Below are 21,658 nucleotides of genomic sequence, written 5' to 3' on the forward strand. Positions count from 1 at the left end.
TCCAAACAGTTCAGCCCCGCAAGTGCCCTGAGAAAACACACAGTGCTTTCTGCACGTGTCCTGGTCCCCAGGGAAGAGTTTGGTTACAGAGAAGGTGACAGCTCACGGCTTCCTGAGGGTGGGGCAGTGGGAGAAGTCTCCAGGGGAGCTTGGGGCCCATGGCCTCCCACATCCTGGGTGGGGCTGCCCACTGGGAGGCCCCCATTGCCTTAGTGTCCTGCACCCTGCAGTTCAGGGTGCCTGGGGGCTGGAAGGGGAGCAAGGGCCGGGGACCCGTGGCTCACAGGGACCTGGGGAGAACCGTGGAACCAGCCTTCTCACCCATCCCACCCAGGAAAGGAGTGGGCGGAGTGGGAAGAAATACAGCACTGCCTTGGCCTTGGCCTCAGACCCGAGGGTCTGGCTGTAGCCGTGGTGGCGGCTGTGTCGTGGGGGCTGCATCATGACCCTGGCAGTGGCCCCAGGGCTGTGGACCAGTGCAGACTAGCACGAAGCTCCTGCTGGGCTCGGTGTGGGGCCCCTCCTGGCCGTGGAGACAGGCCCATGGCAGCCCCCCAGGATCTGTTGCCCAGCAGCTCTCAATCTTTTGCTTGGGGCCTCTGTGTCACATGGAGTCGTTCTGACTTCTCTGCTATCTGGCAGCATCGTCTGCTGAGCCCTGCTCTGACAGGTGCCTTAGTCCACAGACCAGCGTGCCCTCCCATGTCACCTGTGGTTCCTCCACCATCCTGCCAGGCCATGGGATGTGGAGGCTGAAGAGTCCAAATGGGACAGAAGCCTGTCCTCTCACTCCTTCCTCAGAGAGGCTTGTGTTGGGTTCACCCCGAGGAGGGGCAACCAGCAGCTGGAGGGAGTGGAGCTTTAAACCGTGGGTCCAGAGCAGAAGGCCCCCTCTGACACACCTTTCATCCAGCACGTTCTCCATGAGCGCCTGCCACGGCCTAGGCCTGGCTTTCGGTGCTGCCGGCGGAGCCCAGCTCTCGTGGGGCTTGCATCTAACAGGAGAGTGTAACTACAGTGTGAGTGAGATGTGATTCGTGGTGAGGAATAGACACTCCGGGTGGAGATGGAGTGCTGGGACAGCATGTGCTCGCTGAAACTGGATGATATGAAAGAGGCTCTAGCGAAGGGAGGGACAAGCTGTGGAGGAGGCAGAGCGCTGAGGGGAGGGACAGTGTGAAGGCCTGAAACTGTCAACATGAAACAGGCAGTCGTGTCTGCCAATGAGCCCCATGGCCAGCGCTGGACAGGAAGCAGCAGTGATGTGTGATTCTTGTCAGAAGCCTCTAGGGGAAGGGTAGGGGCCTGTATTGAGGACAGACACCCCCATTCTCTTTGAGGAGTTGTAGGCTGAGCTGGTGGAAGCAATTTCCATGTCCTAGCATGTGCTGTCTTGTTAGGACATCAGACACAACCCTAGAGTTCACATGAGGACGCAGAGAACTTCTGTCCTAGAGGATGCTTGGCTGGGCAGAGGGAAACGGTCTTGTGTCCCTGGGGCGCTCTCATTGTCCGGCATATCTCTGGATGGGACAGTTATGGCTGGAAGGTGTCCTTGTGGCCTGTGCTAGTTGGACCAGCCTGGCTGGTTATCAGTCCATGTCCTCACCCCCACCCCTTTTCAATAACTCATTCCAGGTCCTGCAGGCTCTGCATCTGGTGTGGAAGAGCTCACGGTAAAGCACTCCTGCCCAGGACCTGAGGAGCCGGCCACTGTTCAGAAGGCCCCAGCTTGAAGGACTGGAGAGCCGCCCAGCAGCATGACACAGGCAAGCTTTCGGAGGTGAGCCCCGCTTGCTGCTCCTGTGCGGACCCTTCTTCCTGGGGCACTGGCCGGGCAGGATGCTGAGAAGCTGGGCGGGGGTGGCTGCTGAGAGGCAGGGAAGCCAGAGAGCTGCAGGAAATATCCCAGGACTGGGAGACCAAGATGGGCGCTCAGGGCTGCCGAGGCGGCTGGACCTGAGGGGCCAAGACCCCTGAGCAAAGGAGCCAGAGAAGAGAGACGGACATTAGGAACTGGTCTCTCTAGCCGTCTGCTGATAAAGCTGCTTAGGGCAGAGGGGCAGAAAGTGGCTGAAAAGCAGAGTGGGATTTTTGGCAGTTTGGTGGAGTTAGGGAATAGATTGGGCCTGTCAGGTGGAGGGCCTAATATGCCACTCTCTTATCTGGGACCAGCCCTGTCTCGCCCGAGACAAGCCGCAGCTGGGCTGGTCTTTACAAAGACTGCAGAGGAGCTCAGTGTCAGTGGAGTTGCTGATTCACTGTCTCACTGCTGCCCACCGTGGAGGGGGTGGGCTGTCCCTGTCAGGGGACACGTTCAGACCCCCTGCCATTCTGTCACACACAGTCCCTGACACTCAGCTGAAGACCACCAGGTACACTGGGAAAGGGGGCCAGAGGAAGAAAGGTGATGGGCCCACAGGAGACGGAGATGCTGGCTTTTGGACATGGACTTTAGGATATTAATCACATCTATTTTATTTTATTATTATTTTATTTATTTATTTATTGAGATGGAGTCTTGCTCTGTTGCCCGGGCTGGAGTGCAGTGGCGTGATCTTGGCTCACTGCAAGCTCTACCTCCTGGGTTCACGCCATTCTCCAGCCTCAGCCTCCCAAGTAGCTGGGACTATAGGCGCCCGCCACCACGCGCGGCTGATTTTTTTGTATTTTTAGTAGAGACGGGGGTTTCACCGTGTTAGCCAGGATGGTCTCGATCTCCTGACCTTGTGATCCACCGCCTTGGGCTCCCAAAGTGCTGGGATTACAGGCATGAGCCCCCACGCCCAATCACAGGTATTTTAAAGAATAGAAATGAGATGGATCGTTTCATAGACTTGGAATTCATAAAAAATATAATGGAAGTTCTAAGACAGAAAAGCACAATAACTGAAGTTTAAAATTCAGCCAGGTGCAGTAGCTCACACCTGTAAACCCAGCACTTTGGGAGGCTGAGGTGAGGAGTTTGAGATCAGCCTGAGCAACATAGCAAGACCTTGTCTCTACTAATTTTTTTTTTAATTAGGCCGGGCGCGGTGGCTCACACATGCAATCCCAGCACTTTGGGAGGCCGAGGCAGGCAGATCACTTGAGGTCAGGGGTTCAAGACCAGCCTGGCTAACATGGCAAAACCTTGTCTCTACTAAAAATACAAAAATTAGCCAGGCATGGTGGCGGGTGCCTGTAATCCCAGCTACTGAGGATGCTGAGGCAGGATAATTGCTTGAACCTGGGAGGCAGAGGTTGCAGTGAGCCGAGATTGCACCCCTGCACTCCAGCCTGGGCAACAGAGTGAGACTGGGTCTCAAAACCATAAAGATTTTACATAATTAGCCGGGGATGGTGGCACATGTGTGTGGTCCCAGCTACTTGAGAGACTGAGGAGGGAGGATTGCTAGCATCTAGGACGTGGAGGCTGCAGTGAATTATGAATGCACCACTGCTCTCCAACCTGGGTGACAGAGCGAAACTCCGTCTCAAAAGAAAAAATTAAAAATCCAGTAGGTGTATTTAGCAGCAGATTGGAATCAGCTGAAAAAAGGATTAGTGCTCTAGAAGAAAGGTCAATAGAAAAATAAATTGTGGGGCTTGGCATGGTAGCTCATGCCTGTAATCTCAGCACTTTGGGAGGCCAAGGCAGGCAGATCAGTTGGGCTTAGGAATTCGAGACCAGCCTGGGCAACATGGCAAAACCCCATCTCTACAAAAAATACAAAAAAGTAGCCAGGCCCAGTGGCGCATTGCCTGTGGTCCCAGCTTCTTGGGAGGTTGAGATGGGAAGATCACTTGAGCCTGGGAGGCTGCAGTGAGCTGAGATCGTGTCACTGCACTCCAGCCTGGGTGACAGTGAGAGACCCTGTCTCATTTCTTTAAAAGAAAAAAAAATTAAAAAGAAAATACCTTGCAAATACCACCACAACCAGCTCACTTTACATTGTGTGTCCTTTTCCTGGACTCTTAGGGCGCCCTCCCTTTTCCTTTCTGTGGCCCCCCAGCCTTGGACAGGGAGGGGGCCCTGCTGAGAAGGCCTTTGTACTTGGGAGAGACTGAGGTGGCTTTGGAAGTGGGGAATTGGGGGATTACTTTTCATTGCGATCCTTGTTGGAAACATCAGCACACTGGAGTCCAGTTGCAGTTCGCCTTGTGGCTTTGTTTAAATCCTTATTGGGAGCATGAGTTCTCATTGTCCTCAGGGACTCAGGCTGTGGGTGTGCTAACCTCCCCGGTGAGAAAGCGGCTTTCTAGACAAACTTCTTTTCATTTGCATCTCCTCAAAGCAGAGTGCAGAAAGCGGCAGCACTGGGAGCGTGTGGGGAGGGACGGGGCAGCCGGCACAGGCTGAGCCAACATGCCGTAGTTCAGGCCCACACCTCGTGAAACGCAGAAGGCGAGTGCTGACCTTCCATAGCAGGCCGGGTTGGAGAAGGGGCGGTCTGCTGCCTGTGACTGTGCAGCTATTGCGAGTCTTTGTGATTCTGATGTGTGGTGTTCTGAGAAATTTCCCATCCTGGGTTAATGCTTTCTGTATAATGAACAGAAATTAATTCACAAGGGATGGCGCAACCAGGCTGGGGCGCAGGCCAAGGGCAGCGCACTGGGCTGTGATGACTGCATCCTGCTCAGGTTGTGGGACATGGGGTTAAAACATCGTCATGGCAAAGACACTGGCCTTCTACCTGAGTACAGGATAGTGGCCCTTTGTCCTCTAAGATGCTCTGTCCCTGGGGCCAGCAAACACCTCCCAAGGGAGTGGGGAGAAGGAACCCCAAGTGAAGCCAGCCGAGAGCAGGTAGGCCTTGTAGGGTTGTGGGGGCCACTGCACCCCTGGGAGCTTCCAGTCAGCTCAAGCCCAGCGCTCAGAATGCCCAGGTGCCACCTGGATGCCCTGCGGTGTCCACTGTGCTGGGTTCTCAAGGTTTTTCTCTGGGGACTCTGCGGGGAGCCTGGAGCTGCTGGGTAGGAGGTGGGCTTGTGGCTCAGCTGTGTCCAGTGGCTGGCTGTGGAGTGAGTACCTCCTCTGCTCCAGTCATATTTTCATGGGCAAGAAAGACCACTGCTTTCTTGGCCACCACTTCCTGGAGCTTGTGTTCCTGGAAGTCAGCCATAAATAAGCTGGCCATAAACGAGGGTGAACATACCAGAGCAAATGAGCCATACGGGCCACAGAGATGAACCTGGGGCCATGGCGGGTGTAGGGGTTGAGTGGGGAGAGGATGTCCTCTGAAAAGGTGACATTGAAGCTGAAACTGGAATGACAAGAAGGCCCCAGCTCTGCAGGCAGAGCGGAAGGCTCAGAGCTTAGAATCACATAGGTCACGGTAAGCATTGGATTTCGTGTTAGGGACAATGAAAAACTGGTGACAGATTTTAAGTAGGGCAATAGTGAGATCTAATGACACATTTGCAAGATGTTCTGGGAGCCGTGGGGATGGTTGGGAGATGTAGCTGGAAGCAGGGCGGCCAAAGGGAGAAGTGGTGATGATGGGTGGTGTGGAGGCTGCAGAATCAGGAGGACGTGCAGACGCAGGGTGTATGGGGGGGGGGGGGCGGGGGGGGGAGCGGGGCCTGGGATGATCTCCGGTATTCTAGCACCTGGATGGTGGTGGGGCCATAGACATGAGCAGGGAAGGCCAGGGAAGTCATCTGGGGCCATTGCGGCTGCAGCAAGTTGATGATGCCTGATGCCCAGCAGACCTGTCTGAGGGGAGATGTCCCAGCCACAGCTAAAGTGTGAGACAAAGTCCCTGCTTCAGAGGACAGCAGGGGACTGTTTCCTGAGGAGGCATGACCAGACGGTCTTTCTAAGATGGAAACCTGGGCATTTAATTTTTTGTGTGTGGTTTCATTTTTAACATTAACTAATTGTTACCTTATTTTTGGATGCTGCATCAGATCAAGCAGTACTGCTTAAAAAGCTTTTGATTTGTAGAATTTGAAGAAACTAATAATGGGATTTTTTTTTTTTTCTTTTTTTTTTTTTTGAGTTGGAGTCTCGCTCTGTCGCCCGGGCTGGAGTGCAGTGGCCGGATCTCAGGTCAGTGCAAGCTCCGCCTCCCGGGTTCACGCCATTCTCCTGCCTCAGCCTCCCGAGTAGCTGGGACTACAGGCGCCCGCCACCTCGCCTGGCTAGCTTTTTGTATTTTTTTAGTAGAGACAGGGTTTCACCATGTTAGCCAGGATGGACTCGATCTCCTGACCTCGTGATCCGCCCATCTCGGCCTCCCAAAGTGCTGGGATTACAGGCTTGAGCCACCGCGCCCGACCTTTTTTTTCTTTTTGAGACAAGGTCTTGCTCTGTCACCCAGGCTGGAGTGCAGTGGTGTGGTCATGGCCCATTACAGCTTTCACCTTCCAGGCTCAAGCAATCCTCCTACCTCAGTCTCACGAGTGGCTGGGACCACAGATGTGTGCCTCCATGCCTGGCTAACTTTTTAATATTTTGTAGAGACAGGTTCTTGCCATGTTACCTAGACTGGTTTTGAACTCCTAAGCTGAAGCAGTCCTCCCACTGTGGCCTCCCAAAGTGTGGGAATTATAGGCATGAGGCTCTACATGCAGCCAGAAAATTTCAGCATATTCAAAACTAGAGACTAGTATTATGCACCTTCATGTACTCATTACCAGCCTCAGGGCCGGCATTTTGAAGCAAATCCCAGGTACTGCACCACTTCATCTTTCAATCTTTTATTAATAGTATGTGACTCTAAAATACAAGGCCAGGTATTGTAGCTCACAACTGTAATCCCAGCACTTTGGGAAGCCAAGGCAGGAGAATTGCTTGAACCCAGGAGTTTGAACCCAGCCTGGGCAACATAGTGAGATCTCCACCCCATCACTACAAAAAAAAAAATTTCCCTTTTTTTTTTAAAAATTAGCCAGGTATGGCCGGGTGTGTTGGCTCACACTTGTAATCCTAGCACTTTGAGAAGCTGAGGCAGGCGGATAACTTGAGGCCAGGAGTTCAGGACCAGCCTGGCCAATATGGTGAAACCCTGTCTCTACTGAAAATACAAAAATTAGCCAGGCATGGTGGCACACATCTGTAATCCCAGCTACTAGGGAGGCTGAGGCAGGAGAATTGCTCAAACTTGGGAGGCCGGAGGTTGCAGTGAGCCAAGATGGCACCACTGCACTCCAGCATGGGCAACAGAGCAAGAACCTGTCTCAAAAGAAACAAAACAAAACCAGGTGTGGTGGCACATGCCAGAAGGCTGAGTCAGGAGGATCCCTTCAGCCCAGGCTGTAGTGCACTACGATCGTGCCTGTGAAAAGCCACTGCAATGGCTGGGCGCGGTGGCTCACACCTGTAATCCCAGCACTTTGGGAGGCCAAGACGGGCAGATCACAAGGTCAGGAGATTGAGACCATCCTGGCTAACACGGTGAAACCCCATCTCTACTAAAAATACAAAAAATTAGCCGGGCGTGGTGGCGGTGCCTGTAGTCCCAGCTACTGGGGAGACTGAGACAGGAGAAGGGTGTGAACCCCAGAGGTGAAGCTTCTGTGAACCCCAGAGGCAGGCTGCAGTGCAGAGCCGAGATTGTACCACTGCATTCCAGCCTGGGGGACAGAGCAAGACTCCGTCTCAAAAAAAAAAAAGAAAAAAGAAAAGCCACTGCATTCCAGCCTAGATAACATAGTGAGACCCTGTTCCTAAAATAATTTCTTTAAAAACAAAACATAAAGACCAATAAGAGCCATTACAAACTTAAGAGTTTACTATTAATACTTCCCAGTTACGGGTCAGTGTTCTGCTTTCCCTGATTGCCTCTTACATAATTTGTTACACAAATAGCTGTTTGCATGAATAAAAGATTGGATGTTTTATAGGATCTAAGGTCCATACATTTTATTTATTGATATATCTTGTTTTATTACCATTTATCATCCATCTCAAAATGTGAACTTTTTTTTTAGTCTGTGAGTTCTGCCTCTCTCCTTCTTTTCATTTTGAAATCTATTGAGGAGCCTGTCCTTTGCCATCTATGATTTCCCAGTCTGAGTCGTACTGTGTCCCCATGGTGCTGTTGAACATGAGCCTCTGTCCTTGTATTTGCTTTAAGTTGTCATTTAGATCTAGAGGTTTGATCAGATTCAAGATTGTTTTGGCAAGAACTCAGCTAAGTGCTGCAGTGTGTGGTCTTGGATTAGAAGGGACAGAGGGTGTCTTTTGGGATGTTAGCAGCCACTACGTCAGGGCTGAGATTAGGGACTGCAAAATGGTGACTTTCAAGTCTAGCATTCCTTCTTTGTGTATTAGCTGGAATCCACCTATCTAAAGAGAGCCTTCTTGAACTATGGGTTACTGGGCAGTCTTCTTTCTTAGGAAAGGCAGAATACCGCCTTGATCCTTTGACTTTATTTGCCTTTTTGCAGAATAAGAAGTTGGCTTCCTAGCATCCCCCTAAGGTGGCTGGTAATTATTTTATGCCAACATGAACTTATGTATTGAAACACAGTGGTATGTTTAATCCTTTGCAATTATTCTTTTCAGTAGCAATTTGTAGAACTGAGAATTTCTTTGTGACAGAATGTTGAAGCAGTGGTGAATGATGAAGGCTAGAAAAGAAGTTATCTGCGGTAAAGCAGGAAATCTAACTCAGGCATACCCATTAGGTCAGATCAGAGCTTCACACTTTCTCAGTTCAGAGCACTCTTGATTAAGGTTCAATAATTATTTTAATAGCAGGCCAAAAGACATCCCTAACAGTGGTGCCAGATAGGAAACAGGTTGTGTTTTTTATCTTGTGGCCTGGGTAGTGTCCTGGGACTCTCTGCCACATCTGAGTAAAGTGTTGTGGGATAAAGAGTCTCTCAGGGCAAGGAGCTTCTTAAGTTAAATCCGTAGAAATTTAGGCATGATACGGGCCTTCAAATGTGTGAGAAGCTGTATCATTTTATATCTCAATGTATTTTCCTCAACTTCTAGTTGATAAGAAAAAATTCTTCCATAGTTTTCGTATGTGGGAGCTAAGGTGGTCTTGTAAAATTTCAAGTCATCCTTAAATGAAACGACCCACCTGAGAACTTCCTACTGCTAAGTGGTGAAATCAACTGGAGTTGGTTCCTACAAGTTGTGTTTATTCTAGTTTTGTTTGTAAGTAGGTTGTGTGAGTTCATTTATATTTACTATATGTCTTTTAAATTATAAAATACTTGTTATTATGTATGTCCTTTTAGATTTTATCTGCGGCTCATACTTTGCAGTCATCACCCAGTAGTGTCTTATTCTAGCATCATGTAAATCTGAGCATCATCTGGTGGACTCTTAAACTTCAGTAGAAACCATGAGTTATTCATACATTTTCCATTCAGATATCAATATGAGAAGGAAACATAAATGAATATTCTAAATAAGGCTAATTTGTGTTAATCTGCCTTTATGTTTGGGGGAAAAAAGCTGAGACATTGCGTGAAAGATGATGCAGGATATACGCTGATCTTTTGGCCCCATTGAGCTATTCGAACATTGTCCTGTTCTATTGTTAGTTTTCTTCATCATTTATTATATGGTCAGTTTTTGAATTCCTGTAATACGAGACCTTTTTCTATCTTTTAACTTACTGTGACCTAAAGTTAATAAGTCCAGATTATATGGTCATTCAAAAAGAAAAAGAAATCCCTCACAGTTCCGTTTATTAAATAAGTAAACCCCACTAATAAGTATTTGTGTCCTGGCTACTGAAAGCGGATGTCTAGAAAAGTAATACATAAGGAGAAATGTTCATCTTATTTGTTTAGTCATGGGGTGTGTGTGCCTGTCGAGCTCCTCTTCAACTTGGAATCTGATAGAACACCGCCACCCTCATTGCCTCGGTTTTCCACGTCGACCTTCACAGTCATTGCTTGTTCAGTAACTGCCACAACCCAGCCTGGCAGAGAGAGGGAAGATACCCTATAAAGCAAGGTCATGTTAACGTTGAGACCGTGAACGGCCTTGAGCAGAGCAGAGCATCACTGCTTCCTTCAACATTAAGGAGGATCTGATGGTGCCCTGTGAGTTCACGGGGGTGCCTCTGTGTAGATTGGAAACCACAGCTCTGCGTCCTTCTCTCTTTCGCTCTTGATGGGTAGAAAGGTGCCCTCCCTGGCCTGCACGTCGCCAGGTCACACAGCACCAGCTGTGGTTGCACAAAGCCGCCGCCACCGGTATTCCTTTGAGGCCATTTGTTTCCAGCCATGGTGCCTGTAGGATTTTTCCTTTATCCTATAATTTCAGCCAAATCAGAGCACGTGACCTGGCTTAGATGTCAAGATAACTGTTACGTGCCCTTTTCCCTTCCTGTGTCTGGGACAGGTTTAATTGAACCTGAGAAGGCTGCAGATCCTCGGGGTTGGTGTAAAAACAGCTCATCCTGATCTCAGAAGGCAGTCAGTCAGCTTTTCTCGTTGTCGCCCTTGGCTGACAGCACCCATTCTCTGTGGATGTGAAAATCCCAGAAAGGCTGGGCTTCCTCCTTGGGCATTCCCCAGGCCTGTCTCCAGAGTGGGGCCCAGCATGGGAAGAGTGTACCCCACTCACTCCCCTGACGTGGGGCTCGGACCTGCAGCTCGACAGCGCCCCTGGAATGTGGGCAGAAGCGACAGCAGCCAGGTCCACCTCAGCCTTAGGGCGGCACGTGTTCTGCTTGTGCTCTGGGAGCCTCCACCTTCCATGCTGTGGGAAGAGGGTGCCCAGGGAGCTGCAGTCCCTCCAGCCCAGTCCCAGGACGAGGCCCAGGCAGCAGAGCCATCCCAGCTGACCTGCCAGCATGAGAGAAACGCGTGTGTACACACTGAGTGTTCAGGTGGCTGTGACATGGCAGCACTGACTGACACAGACAGAAAAGAGATCCACGAGGGAGAAGTGAGAGTGCTGGAGACTCCACAGGCCACAGGCCGCAGGGGCAGGATGGCTTCTGAGGAGGTGAAACGATTCTTCTGGGAATAACGTCACTTCATCTGACAGAGGAAGACATGGAGGCTCCAGATGGTTGAAGGCCCAGCAGTGATCCCAGACAGGCCCCATGTCAGACGAGGATCCTCCAGGGCTGTGCTGCTGTCTCCAAAGCCCATCCTGAGGGCAGCCACACGGCAGGCAGTGCTCGCCATTTGTAGGGCGAGGCCTAAGTTCCAGCCTTCCTTCTGGCAGGAAGAGGAAGCAGGGGCACTGCCTGGGAGCGCCTGAAAGCAGATGGGGCAGCATTTGGTCAAGAGCCAGGAGGGGATGACAGACCAGAGGGGAACCCTTGTCCCACGTGCTGAGCGCATGTGGGGGGCTGGGCACTTGTTCTCTGAGCTATAATTGGTGTCCCTGTGCCCCTCTGGAAGCTGCACCAGACAGCTTCTTGGTGGAGGACAGTGGCCGCCCTCTAGCCTTACACCCTTCCCCGTGATGGGTCTGTCAGATGTGTGTCCAGGAAAGGCAAACACCAAAGGCAGAGGACTCATTCCTACACCAAATCCTCTCGTGGCCTCGCTTGGGGACTGGATTTTGACATAATGGACGCTGTCCTGGACTCAGAGATTGAAAACAGGGAAGAACCACCGCTGAAACCTTTGGAAAAGCCTGCAATGGGGCCTCTGGCAGCCTGAGGAGTGGCGGTGTTTCCATCTGGTACACGCCGTCTCAGGAGGAGGGACGGATCAGTGCACTAGCGCTGCCAGCCAGAGGTGTCTGTCGGCGTGTCTTTATGGAATGGGGCGCCAGTCTTGGTGAGGGTGGTTTACCTTCTTATTTTTAGTCCCCACTGGGCCCACCTTCTGCTTCATGGCCAGCTGGCCAGACCTAGCACTTTCCTGACCTTTGACCTTGGCCCCTGCTGACTCTTGGCCTTGAGGCCTCCTGCAGACCCCATTTGTATTCATTTCCTGCAGTTCTCATACCTGAATCTCGCCTGGACTTCTGCCAACCCTCCAGGCCCTGTTCTCCCAGGGGGACCACAGATCCTATGTGCAGGGCTGTCCTTGGAGAGCCAGCACAGCCCCTTCCAAGTGGGCAAGACCCAGGGGTGGCTCAAAAGATGGCTGTGCCCTCGCCCTGGAACCTCTGAATGTTGATTTTTGTAGCAAAAAAGGATGCAGATGTGAGTAAAGGCTGGTGAGATAAGGACATCATCCCTGCTCTCTGGGAGGACCCCAAATGCAGGCACACACATCAGAAGACGAGGCAGCGATTGGGGTGATGCAGCCACAGCCAAGGAAGGCCAAGGATTGCTGGCAGCCTGCAGAAACCGGAGGGCAAGGAGCGTCCCCGCAGAGCTGACATCCTGACTGCAGAAGTCCAGTCTCCAGAACTGTGAGAGGATCCATTTCTATTATTTTAAGCAACCAAACTTGTGGTAGTTTTAGCAGCCTCAGGAAATAAATACAAATGGAAAATCAAAAAGATTCCAAGAAATGAGTGGACCTGGCCGGGTACAGTGGCTCACACCTGTAATCCCAGCATTTGCAGGAAGATTGCTTGAGCTCAGGAGTTGGAGACCTTGTCTCTACGAGAAACTTAAAAAATAGCTGGGTGCGGTGGCTCACGCCTGTAATCCCAGCACTTTGGGAGGCCGAGGCAGGCAGATCACAAGGTCATGAGTTTGAGGCCAGTGTGACCAATATGGTGAGACCCCTGTCTCTACTAAAAATTCAAAAATTAGCCAGGTATGGTGGTGCGTACCTGTAATCCCAGCTACCCAGGAGGCTGAGGCAGAAGAATCGCTTGAACCTGGGAAGCAGAGGTTGCAGTGAGCCAGATAGCGTCACTGCACTCCAGCCTGGGCAACACTTTGCTTCAAAACTCTGCCTCAAAAAAAAAAAACAAAAAAAAAGAAACCAATAGCTGGGCTTGGTGGCATGCACCTATAGTCCCAGCTACGTGGGAGGATTGCTTGAAGCCAGGAGTTCAAGACCAGTCTGGACAACACAGCAAGACCCCATCTCTACCAAAAAAATTTAAAAATTAACCAGGCACGGTGGCACACTCATATTAGCTACTTAGGAGGCTGAGGAGGGAGGATTATCTGAGCCCTGGAGGTCAAGGCTATAATGAGCCATGACTGTGCCACTGCACTCCAGCCTTGGCAACACAGTGCGAGACCCTGTCTCAAAAACAACAGAAACCCAAAACAAAAACAATAAATGACTAGACCTGAGGCCTGGCCTTTAGCTGCTGCCCTGCCCTTGTGATCTGGTCACTCAGGATCCCCTGGGCCTAAACACAGCCTATTGTCCACTTTAAGAAGGCTCCCCACTGCCTGGCTGACAACTGGGGTGGGCCTTGCAGCCCCCACCTGTCCTAGCCCCATGGCGCTGGTGCTGCAGGTCCCCGTAGCTGCTGGTTCTAAGCTCCTCAGCCTCCTGCAGGGTTGCCTGCACCTGATGGCGATGAATCAGGAAGGCAGGCGTGTCCTGGGCCATAGAGCAGTCATGGCTGTCCAGCCACCAGGGGGCTCCATTTGCAACCTTGGATGTGGCTTTGGCCTCTTACTCCAAGGTGTCCTTGGGCCCCCCAGACAAGAGACAGGGAGACTGGAGCCCAGCCCCTCCCCCTACACACACCTGGCCCATCCCTGCCCTCGCCTGGAAAATGAGGGCCACTGCACGTGCAAGGGACATAGGACAGGAACCTTTGGCCTTGTTATCAGATATTTTAAAACCAAGTACAAACATCAGGTGCAGTTTTCTCAGCAGCAAGAAACCTGTGCTTGCAGAAATAAACACGTGCCAGCAAGCCACCTGTGCCGAAAGCCACACAGAGCCATTGTTTTTGCACCCTCAGGTGACATTTGTCCCAGGGAAGGTCACAGCTGCCTGAACCTTTAAAACTCCCAGACACGCACTGCCTGTGCAGGATCTGCAACCCAGCAGCACCGCCGGGGCCGTGAAGTGCTTCTTCAGAGACCTCTCTTCATCAACTACTTTTTTTCTTAAAGCAGCAAAAGGAGAAAATTGACATCAAAGGATATTCCAGATTCTTGATAGCATTCTCATCATCTCTGAGGACATCGCCACCCTCTCAGGTGAGCAGCAGGTGGAGTGCCTCCGGGTGACTGGCCAGTTTGGAGCAGGGAGGGAGGCTTAGGGTCTTGTCCTCCAGCAGAGGACAGGTGAGGAGGAGGCTCCAGCGTCCCTCCCGGGCGGGTCTTCTGGTGGATGGAAGAGTGACTCGGGGTTCTCCACGTGGTGCCAGCCGTTTGGGTTTTTGGACGTTGTAGGAAAGGCTTGCGGGGGTTTCCCCTGCCCACGTCCCCCTGACCTTGAGCTGCACCAGCCCCTGCCGGCTGGGCTCCTGGAAGCTGGATGCTGTGGCAGGGATGACGTCTCACTTCTGTTATGTTTCTGCGCCTTGTGCTCTCCCAGGATGAGGGGCATGAGGCTGCTGGGGGCACTGCTGGCACTACTGCAGGCGGCCGTATCCCTGAAGATCGCAGCCTTCAACATCCAGACATTTGGGGAGACCAAGATGTCCAATGCCACCCTCGTCAGCTACATTGTGCAGGTGAGGCCAGGGCGGCCTCTCCCCAGAAGCAGAGGAGCTCTGGAGTCTGGGGCTGGTGGGCAGGGCCAGCCCTGTGGGGCCACAGAGTGTCAGGTGTGGGGTACTGAGCGCCTCTGCCCCCAGCCCGGCGGAACAGGCTCTTGGCTGCGGACCAAGGTCCTCGTCCCTGCTGTGCTGTCCCTGACTGGCAGCAGGAGCCCAGGAAGAAACATGAGGCTGCAGCTAAACCCAGCAATGCCACGAGCATCAACTGTGGCTCCCTTTGTGGCAGTGTGGGGTCCCTAGGTGGCACCAACCCTGCTCAGCACCACTGTGGCCCTGCCCCCAGATCCTGAGCCGCTACGACATCGCCCTGGTCCAGGAGGTCAGAGACAGCCACCTGACTGCCGTGGGGAAGCTGCTGGACAACCTCAATCAGTGGGTGACAGTGGCAGGGCCCTAGGGAGGTGACATCTCGTCCAGGGCACAGCCTCGCTTCACTTGGGCCCCAAGGGTGGGGACCTGGGCACAGCCTTGCTGTCGCCAGCCAGAGGCGTCCCCTAAGCTGCCCACCCACTGGGACCTTTTGTTTCCTCAATCCAGGGATGCCCCAGACACCTATCACTATGTGGTCAGTGAGCCACTGGGACGGAACAGCTATAAGGAGCGCTACCTGTTCTTGTACAGGTGGGTGGTCCAGAAAGCCAGAAGCTCCTCCTTCACCTGGGAGGGCCCAGCAGAGCAGGGAAGTAGTTTGTCCTATGGGTCAAGAACCTGAGGCTGCAGGGCAGGTCCAGGGTGGAGTGAAAACACCCTCCTGAGGTCCCGGAGGCGGCTTGCCGGCCCGCCCTCCTGTGTGTGAGGCAACGCCTGCCTCCTGGGAAGCAGGAGTGGGGCAGCTTCCAGCCTGGGGTCACCTCCTCCTGCCCCGCCTACCCGCAGGCCTGACCAGGTGTCTGTGGTGGACAGCTACTACTATGACGACGGCTGCGAGCCCTGTGGGAACGACACCTTCAGCCGAGAGCCAGCCATCGTCAGGTTCTCCTGCCCATTCACAGGTGGGTGGTGCTGCCTGGGCCAGGGTGGGGCACAGCTTGGCGCTTACGGCCTCCACCCCCTCCTAGGGAACCTGGAATGCCTGTGTCACACACTGCCCTCCCAGTCTCTGGGGCTTGGGTTTTCCATTCATTTGGAACATGACCCCCCAAGGGGACTGTCATGATTCACAGTTCCAACTGACATGGTGACTGAACCTGCCCCCAGGGAGTGGCCGCTGCACAGAGGTCAGGGACTTTGCCATCGTTCCCCTGCATGCGGCCCCGGATGACGCAGTAGCTGAGATCGATGCTCTCTATGACGTCTACCTGGATGTCCAAAAGAAATGGGGCTTGGAGGTGAGACCCTCCCAGGGGCAGTGGGCACCAGCGGCCTCCGCGTGTCCCTGGGCCCACAGGCAACGTTTCCTGGTAGGACGTCATGTTGATGGGCGACTTCAATGCGGGCTGCAGCTATGTGAAACCCTCCCAATGGCCATCCATCCGCCTGCGGACGAGCCCCACCTTCCAGTGGCTGATCCCTGATACCGCTGACACCACAGCTACATCCACGCACTGCGCCTACGACAGGTGAGCAGGGTATCGCGCTTAAGGCAAAGAGCAGCCGTGACTCATACGTCTGGCTTCAGAAGTCTCGAGGCCTTTGGACACTCACCGAACTGAACTTCAGTTGATCCACTCAGGACACAGAATAACAAGAGCTACGATGTTTAGTTTTTTAGGAAAAGCACATTTGGGGATAAGAGGAGAGGCAGACTCATCAGGCTGTCACGTGGTTTCCACTTTGAGGGGCCCAGGCCAGGGAGTGCAGTTTTGGGCACCCACAGACCTGCACTGGCAGGTCCCAGGGCTCTCAGTTTAGTTCCTGTGAGCCCTGAGCCAGGCCCATGGGTGACAGGGGAACCTACTCTCTCTTCCCAACACCCATCAGGATCGTGGTTGCAGGGACGCTGCTCCAAGACGCCGTTGTTCCCGACTCGGCTCTTCCCTTTAACTTCCAGACTGCCTATGGCCTGAGTGACAAACTGGTACGTGTCCTCCCTTGCACAGTCACATGGGGATGGGACACAGGAGCTTAGGCTCAGCCCAGACCCTGTGCCCACTTGCCTGCAGGCCCAAGCCATCAGTGACCACTATCCAGTGGAGGTGATGCTGAAGTGAGCAGCCCTCCCCATGCCAGCTGAACTGAGGACCCATCCTGCTGCAGGAGCCAGACAAATAGCCGAACACTCAGGTTAAGAAATACCTTTTAATTTAGGTAAATAAAGCTCAAGGAGGTGGGCCTGTCATCTGTGGTGTCAGTCCTTCTGGCCCCTGGCTGTCAGTGTCGCTCCAGGGCCTTGACAAGCAGCTCATTCAAGCGGCCCACCATGGCCCTAGGGTCGTCAACAAGCCCAGCGGCAATCATGGCGTTCTCATATATCTGAAAGGCAAGAGTAGAAACCCATTATGTATGAGGGCCGTGGGGCATCTTTTCATTTTTTTTTTTTTTTGAGACAGTCTCACTGTTGCCCAGGCTGGAGGGCAGAGGCACAATCTTGGCTCACTGCAACCTCAGGTGATCCACCCACTTCCCAAAGTGCTGGGATTACAGGCGTGAGCCACCACACCTGGCCATTTTTCCCTTTTTAAAGCAGAATTTGGCTGGGCACGGTGGCTCACGAGGTCAGGAGATTGAGACCATCCTGGCCAACGTGGTGAAACCCCGTCTCTACTAAAACACAAAACAATTAGCCAGGCATGGTGGCATGTGCCTATAGTCCCAGCTGCTCGGGAGGCTGAGGCAGGGGAATTGCTTGAACCCAGGAGGCAGAGATTGTAGTGATCCAAGATCGCACCACTGCACTCCAGCCTGGCAACAGAGCGAGACTCCATGTCAAAAAAAAAAGGCAGGATTTTGGAGGAAACTGCTGTTCCAGCCCAAAGGTAGGCTCGCAGGGCTGGTAGCCCAGATCTGTGCAGTCATCCTAAGCTGCTGCACTCACCTGATCCACCAGCAGCTGGGCCAGGCCAGGCTCGCTTGCCCGCAGCTGATTCAGCTTCTTGATGAGCACATGCCTGCAACACAGAACCCACCAGAAAAAGCAGCTCAGGACCACATGCTGCAACCCTCCCTTCATGTTTTGGGATTATCCGAATATTTAGTTTTTTAAAGGTATATAGATGATATGATTATATACCCAGAAAACCCAAGCAAAGCAGGAGTGTATTAGAAAATGCTGTAAGGTAGCCAAGTTCCAAGATCAAAATACGCTAAAGGGACAAAAGGAGCTTAGTATGTGAAGACATGCCTTGGTTCCTAGATAAATAATAAAAGAGAAGGGAGCAAGTCCCATATGTTGAAACATATTATAGGGCTCTAGTAAATAGAACAGTTTAGCTCTGGAAAGGGGGAAGGTGGACACTGGTCTGATGAGGACAGTATTTCACAGAAGAGGGAGGAGACAGATCACTCCGTCCAGCAGCACTGGGATAACTGGGAGCCATGCAGAAAACCATTTAGACCAGAGTAAATTCCAGAGGGATCAAAGATGAAAAGCACAATTCTAGGGAAGAAATGCTTCATAATCTCAGAAGGGGAAAGCCTTCCCACACAAAACTACAAACCCAAAAGCCAAAAAGTAAAGAATGATTGATATATTTGACTTTAGAAAAAAGCATCATGTAGTATTTAACATGAAAATTGTAATTTTTCACTTAGGAGAAGTCTGATAAAACCGAGGGCTCCGGGGAACTGTACATTTGTACAGCCTCTCCAGAGGACAACTAGAGTCAGGAAAACCACAGGTGAACGTGCTGAGACTCAGCCATTCCACTTCCTAACTGCATCCCTTTAACTTTTTTTAGATGGACTCTCACTCCTTCACCCAGGCTAGAGTGAAATGGCATGATCTTGGCTCACTGCAGCCTCCCGGGTTCAAGAGATTCTCCTGCCTCAGCCTCCCAATTAACTGAGATTACAGGCACCCACCACCACCCCCAGCTAGTTTTTGTATTTTTAGTAGAGACGGGGTTTCGCCATGTTGACCAGGGTCTCGAACTCCTGGAAAAAAGGACATTCTTCACATGCTAATGCGGAGATCACCTAGTTACCCTACAGGAGAAAAGCAAGGCAAGGACCCACTGCACAGCAGGTTACCCCCAGAAAACCCAAGGGTGCGGCTGCCCACAAGTGTACATCATCTCTGCAGAAATACAAAAGCCCTAATGCTGGCTGCACTGGGGACACAGGTAGGAGGAAATTTTTCCCCGTAATGGACAGAACACCAAATTTTAAAACAAATAAAAGTGAACCTGGCTGGCCACAGTGGCTCTTGCCTGTAATCCCAGCACTTTGGGAGGCTGAGGCTGCAGTGAGCTCTGATGGTGCCACTGGTGCACTCCACCCTAGGTGACAGAGCGAGACCCTGTCTCCAAAAGTGAACTCCTTTGGCAATAGACAGAAACGAGCACGTCTGCAGCTATCTTAAAAAACTAGTTTGGCACCAAAACTAGTTAAAGTGACATGGTGTCTGCCTCACTGAGCTGCTCCAGCAGAGGCGCAGGCATTCTGCAGACTGGCGCTGCTGTGGGAAGGTGCTTACTCGGCACTGACAGCCATAAGCCAAGTCACCTTTTCCCCCAGCAGTGCCATGGCCAGGACAATGATTCTCCCTCACCGCCAGTATCATTTTTAAAGTTAAGGTTCTAAAATGACAAAAACAAACAAACAAAACTAGACATGTACTAAAGAACAAAACAAACCCTGGCTGGGGGTGGTGGCCCACACTTGTAATCCCAGCACTTTAGGAGGCCAAGGCAGGTGGACCGTGTGAGCCCAGAAGGTAGAGGTTGCAGTGAGCTGAGATCGCCCCACTGCACTCCAACCTGGGGGACAGAGTGAGACCCTGTCTCAAAAATTAAAATACTACTTAGGCTACATTGTGGGGAGTGGTAAGGCTATGGATTTTGATTTCCTTTCTGTTGTTTTCTAACATTTTTGGTAACTTGTTTATGTAACTTCATTTTTTAAAAAATTGCTGTATACAAAATTTCCCCCAGAAAAGAAACTTCATATACAAGTTAGAAAATGAAATTTTAAAATACCCAATAAGACACATCAAAGAATAATTCTTTAAAAATGGTACCAGAACTCTACAGAGAATGTAAGGTACCAAAGGATGCTGAAGACCTAAATAAAAAGATCATATTCATGGGTGCAAAGAAGTGATACTGTAACAGTGCCAATTCTCCTGAAAACTCATTGAGGCAATCAAAACAATCTCAATCAAACCCCAACAGGCCAGACACAGTGGCTCACACCTAAAATCCCAGCACGGTGGATCACATGTGACCAGTTTGAGACCAGTCTGGGCAACATAATAAGATCCCATCTCCACAAAAATTTTTTTAAAAAATGAGGAATGATGGTTCATGCTGTCTCAGCTAACTCAAGAGGCTAAGGCACGAGAATCATTTGAGCCCAGGAGTTTGAGGCTGCACACATCACTGCACTCCAGCCTGGGCAGCATAGACCTTGTCTCGAAAGAAACATAGGAACAATGAATTCATGACTCTGTAAAGATTTCTTAAGATCCCAAAAAAGCATCTAATGAAAACGTAAATGTTGTATTAAGAATACCTACTCATCAAAAGATACCTAAAGGCAGGGGAAAAGACATCCACAACAGATAAAGGGCATATAAAGAATAGCGGGAAGAAAGGAGGGACATCTTACACGCTCAGCCACTGTCAGGGCTGGGGGTTCTCGGTCCACCCTGGAAGCAGCTCCCACCACCGGGGCCCCAGAGAAACCCACACGAGCCCCAGACACGCGGACAAGAATATTCACAGCAGCCTGGTTCTCCACAACTTCTGACCAAGAACCACCCGAGGCGCAGCAGAGCAGAACAGAGGAGTCTGCTGTACCGCGGTGGGTTTCTGCAGCGGACGTTATTCGGCTACGAAAATGAACTTGTGGCAGCCCCTCTGCGTGGGCAACCCTCATGCCAAGTGAGCAAAGTGAGACTTCAGCAAACACCAAGATCCATGTACAAAGCTCAAAACAGGCAAAACAGCATGTCCAGGACATGGCACAGGTGGCAAAGCCGTGAGGTGGGATGCGGCTGGCAGGCCAGGCTCCATTTCACATGGGTGCAGCCTGAACTGAATACAGCTCCTTAGAGTTACCCACGTGTCCACAGGCCTCACGCACTTTTCTTCTGTGTCACATTCCACAATAGAAGAATCCCACACACAGGATTCTGGGGGGTCCCGCAGGCTGGGAGGGCCAGGAGTGTGACCTCACCTGGGGTTGATCTCCAGCGTGGGCTGCAGGAGCTGTGCACGCTCCTCCTGGGTCTTGGCCAGCTGCTGCATGCGCAGGAAGTGGCGGGCAGCCCCCATCTCCAGCACGGTGACCATGGCAGGGTGGGTGTCCAGTCGGAGGGTCACCTGTGAGCAAAGCCAGGGGTTGAGGGTGATAAACGTTCCCAGTGTGAGAGGGCTGGGGACTGGCAGCATCTTAACCAGGGTGAAGGTCACCCAGACCACGAGGTAGCAGGCGGGGTCTCAAGGACTCTCCTGTACCAGTGCTGCTCCCTCCCCATGACCCACTAACCTGTGGGCCCTGAGCTGATGCCCCACAGATACTGTGCCCTAGGGGCTCCACCACCCTGGTCCCCTGCTGCTGCCTCCAGGAGCTGCCCGAATCCATCCTCTGGTCCGCGCCAGCACCCCCGGCATGAGGCCCCTCCTCCAAGTGACCATGCATGGGACACTCATTTCTCGCTCTGAGCTAGACTGATTTGGTGGGGGCGGGGGCAGGTCTTAGCTCTCTGAAGCCCACCCAAGACCCCCTAACTAGGAACCCAAGGGAGAATGTGAGCTCCTGAGGGCTGGGGTAGCATGTCCCTTCTTCAGACCCCACGTCCTCAGCCGCCGCAGCTCCTGAAGGGTCGGGACCAGGACAGGCCGCTGGGGCTGCTGGTTTCCGTTTTCAGTTCGCACCTGCTCCCTCGGGAGCAGGGCTGGGAGGAAGACACCGTCCTCCTGCCTCAGTGCACCCCCGGGCGACACGTGTGCCCACCAGCGACCCACAGGGTCTCCCGCTGACACCATGGGCTGCTGCTGCTGCTGGAAGGACACCCACCAGGCCAGGTTCTAGGAGCCAGCAGCT

At 52.2% G+C, this 21,658-nt stretch overlaps 2 protein-coding genes across 5 annotated transcripts in view; one reads left to right on the forward strand and one right to left on the reverse strand.

Annotated features, from left to right (window-relative positions):
* The window catches only part of DNASE1 (deoxyribonuclease 1), a 38,053-nt gene extending 21,263 nt beyond the window's left edge, over positions 1-16,790 (forward strand). For 2 of the 4 annotated variants that reach the window (XM_023225699.2, XM_023225700.2), the window contains 10 exons: positions 1,639-1,783; positions 13,748-13,988; positions 14,329-14,467; positions 14,796-14,884; positions 15,050-15,133; positions 15,389-15,504; positions 15,710-15,840; positions 15,917-16,071; positions 16,433-16,529; positions 16,615-16,790. In XM_023225699.2, the coding sequence (XP_023081467.1) occupies positions 14,330-14,467; positions 14,796-14,884; positions 15,050-15,133; positions 15,389-15,504; positions 15,710-15,840; positions 15,917-16,071; positions 16,433-16,529; positions 16,615-16,662 (858 nt within the window). In that variant the 5' untranslated portion in view covers positions 1,639-1,783; positions 13,748-13,988; position 14,329 and the 3' untranslated portion in view covers positions 16,663-16,790. Of the gene's footprint in view, positions 1-1,638; positions 1,784-10,303; positions 13,989-14,328; positions 14,468-14,795; positions 14,885-15,049; positions 15,134-15,388; positions 15,505-15,709; positions 15,841-15,916; positions 16,072-16,432; positions 16,530-16,614 lie in introns of those variants that run through there. The other 2 variants (XM_023225701.2, XM_023225702.1) reach the window with 2 other exon arrangements.
* The window catches only part of TRAP1 (TNF receptor associated protein 1), a 70,473-nt gene continuing 65,549 nt past the window's right edge, over positions 16,735-21,658 (reverse strand). The window contains exons 16-18 of the mRNA XM_023225698.1: positions 20,789-20,934; positions 17,487-17,559; positions 16,735-16,924 (exon numbers count right to left, since the gene is read on the reverse strand). Of these exons, the coding sequence (XP_023081466.1) occupies positions 16,823-16,924; positions 17,487-17,559; positions 20,789-20,934 (321 nt within the window). The 3' untranslated portion in view covers positions 16,735-16,822. The remainder of the gene's footprint in view (positions 16,925-17,486; positions 17,560-20,788; positions 20,935-21,658) is intronic.

This window comes from Piliocolobus tephrosceles, chromosome 17 (assembly GCF_002776525.5).
Source record: "Piliocolobus tephrosceles isolate RC106 chromosome 17, ASM277652v3, whole genome shotgun sequence".
NCBI classification, from domain to species: Eukaryota; Metazoa; Chordata; class Mammalia; order Primates; family Cercopithecidae; genus Piliocolobus; species Piliocolobus tephrosceles.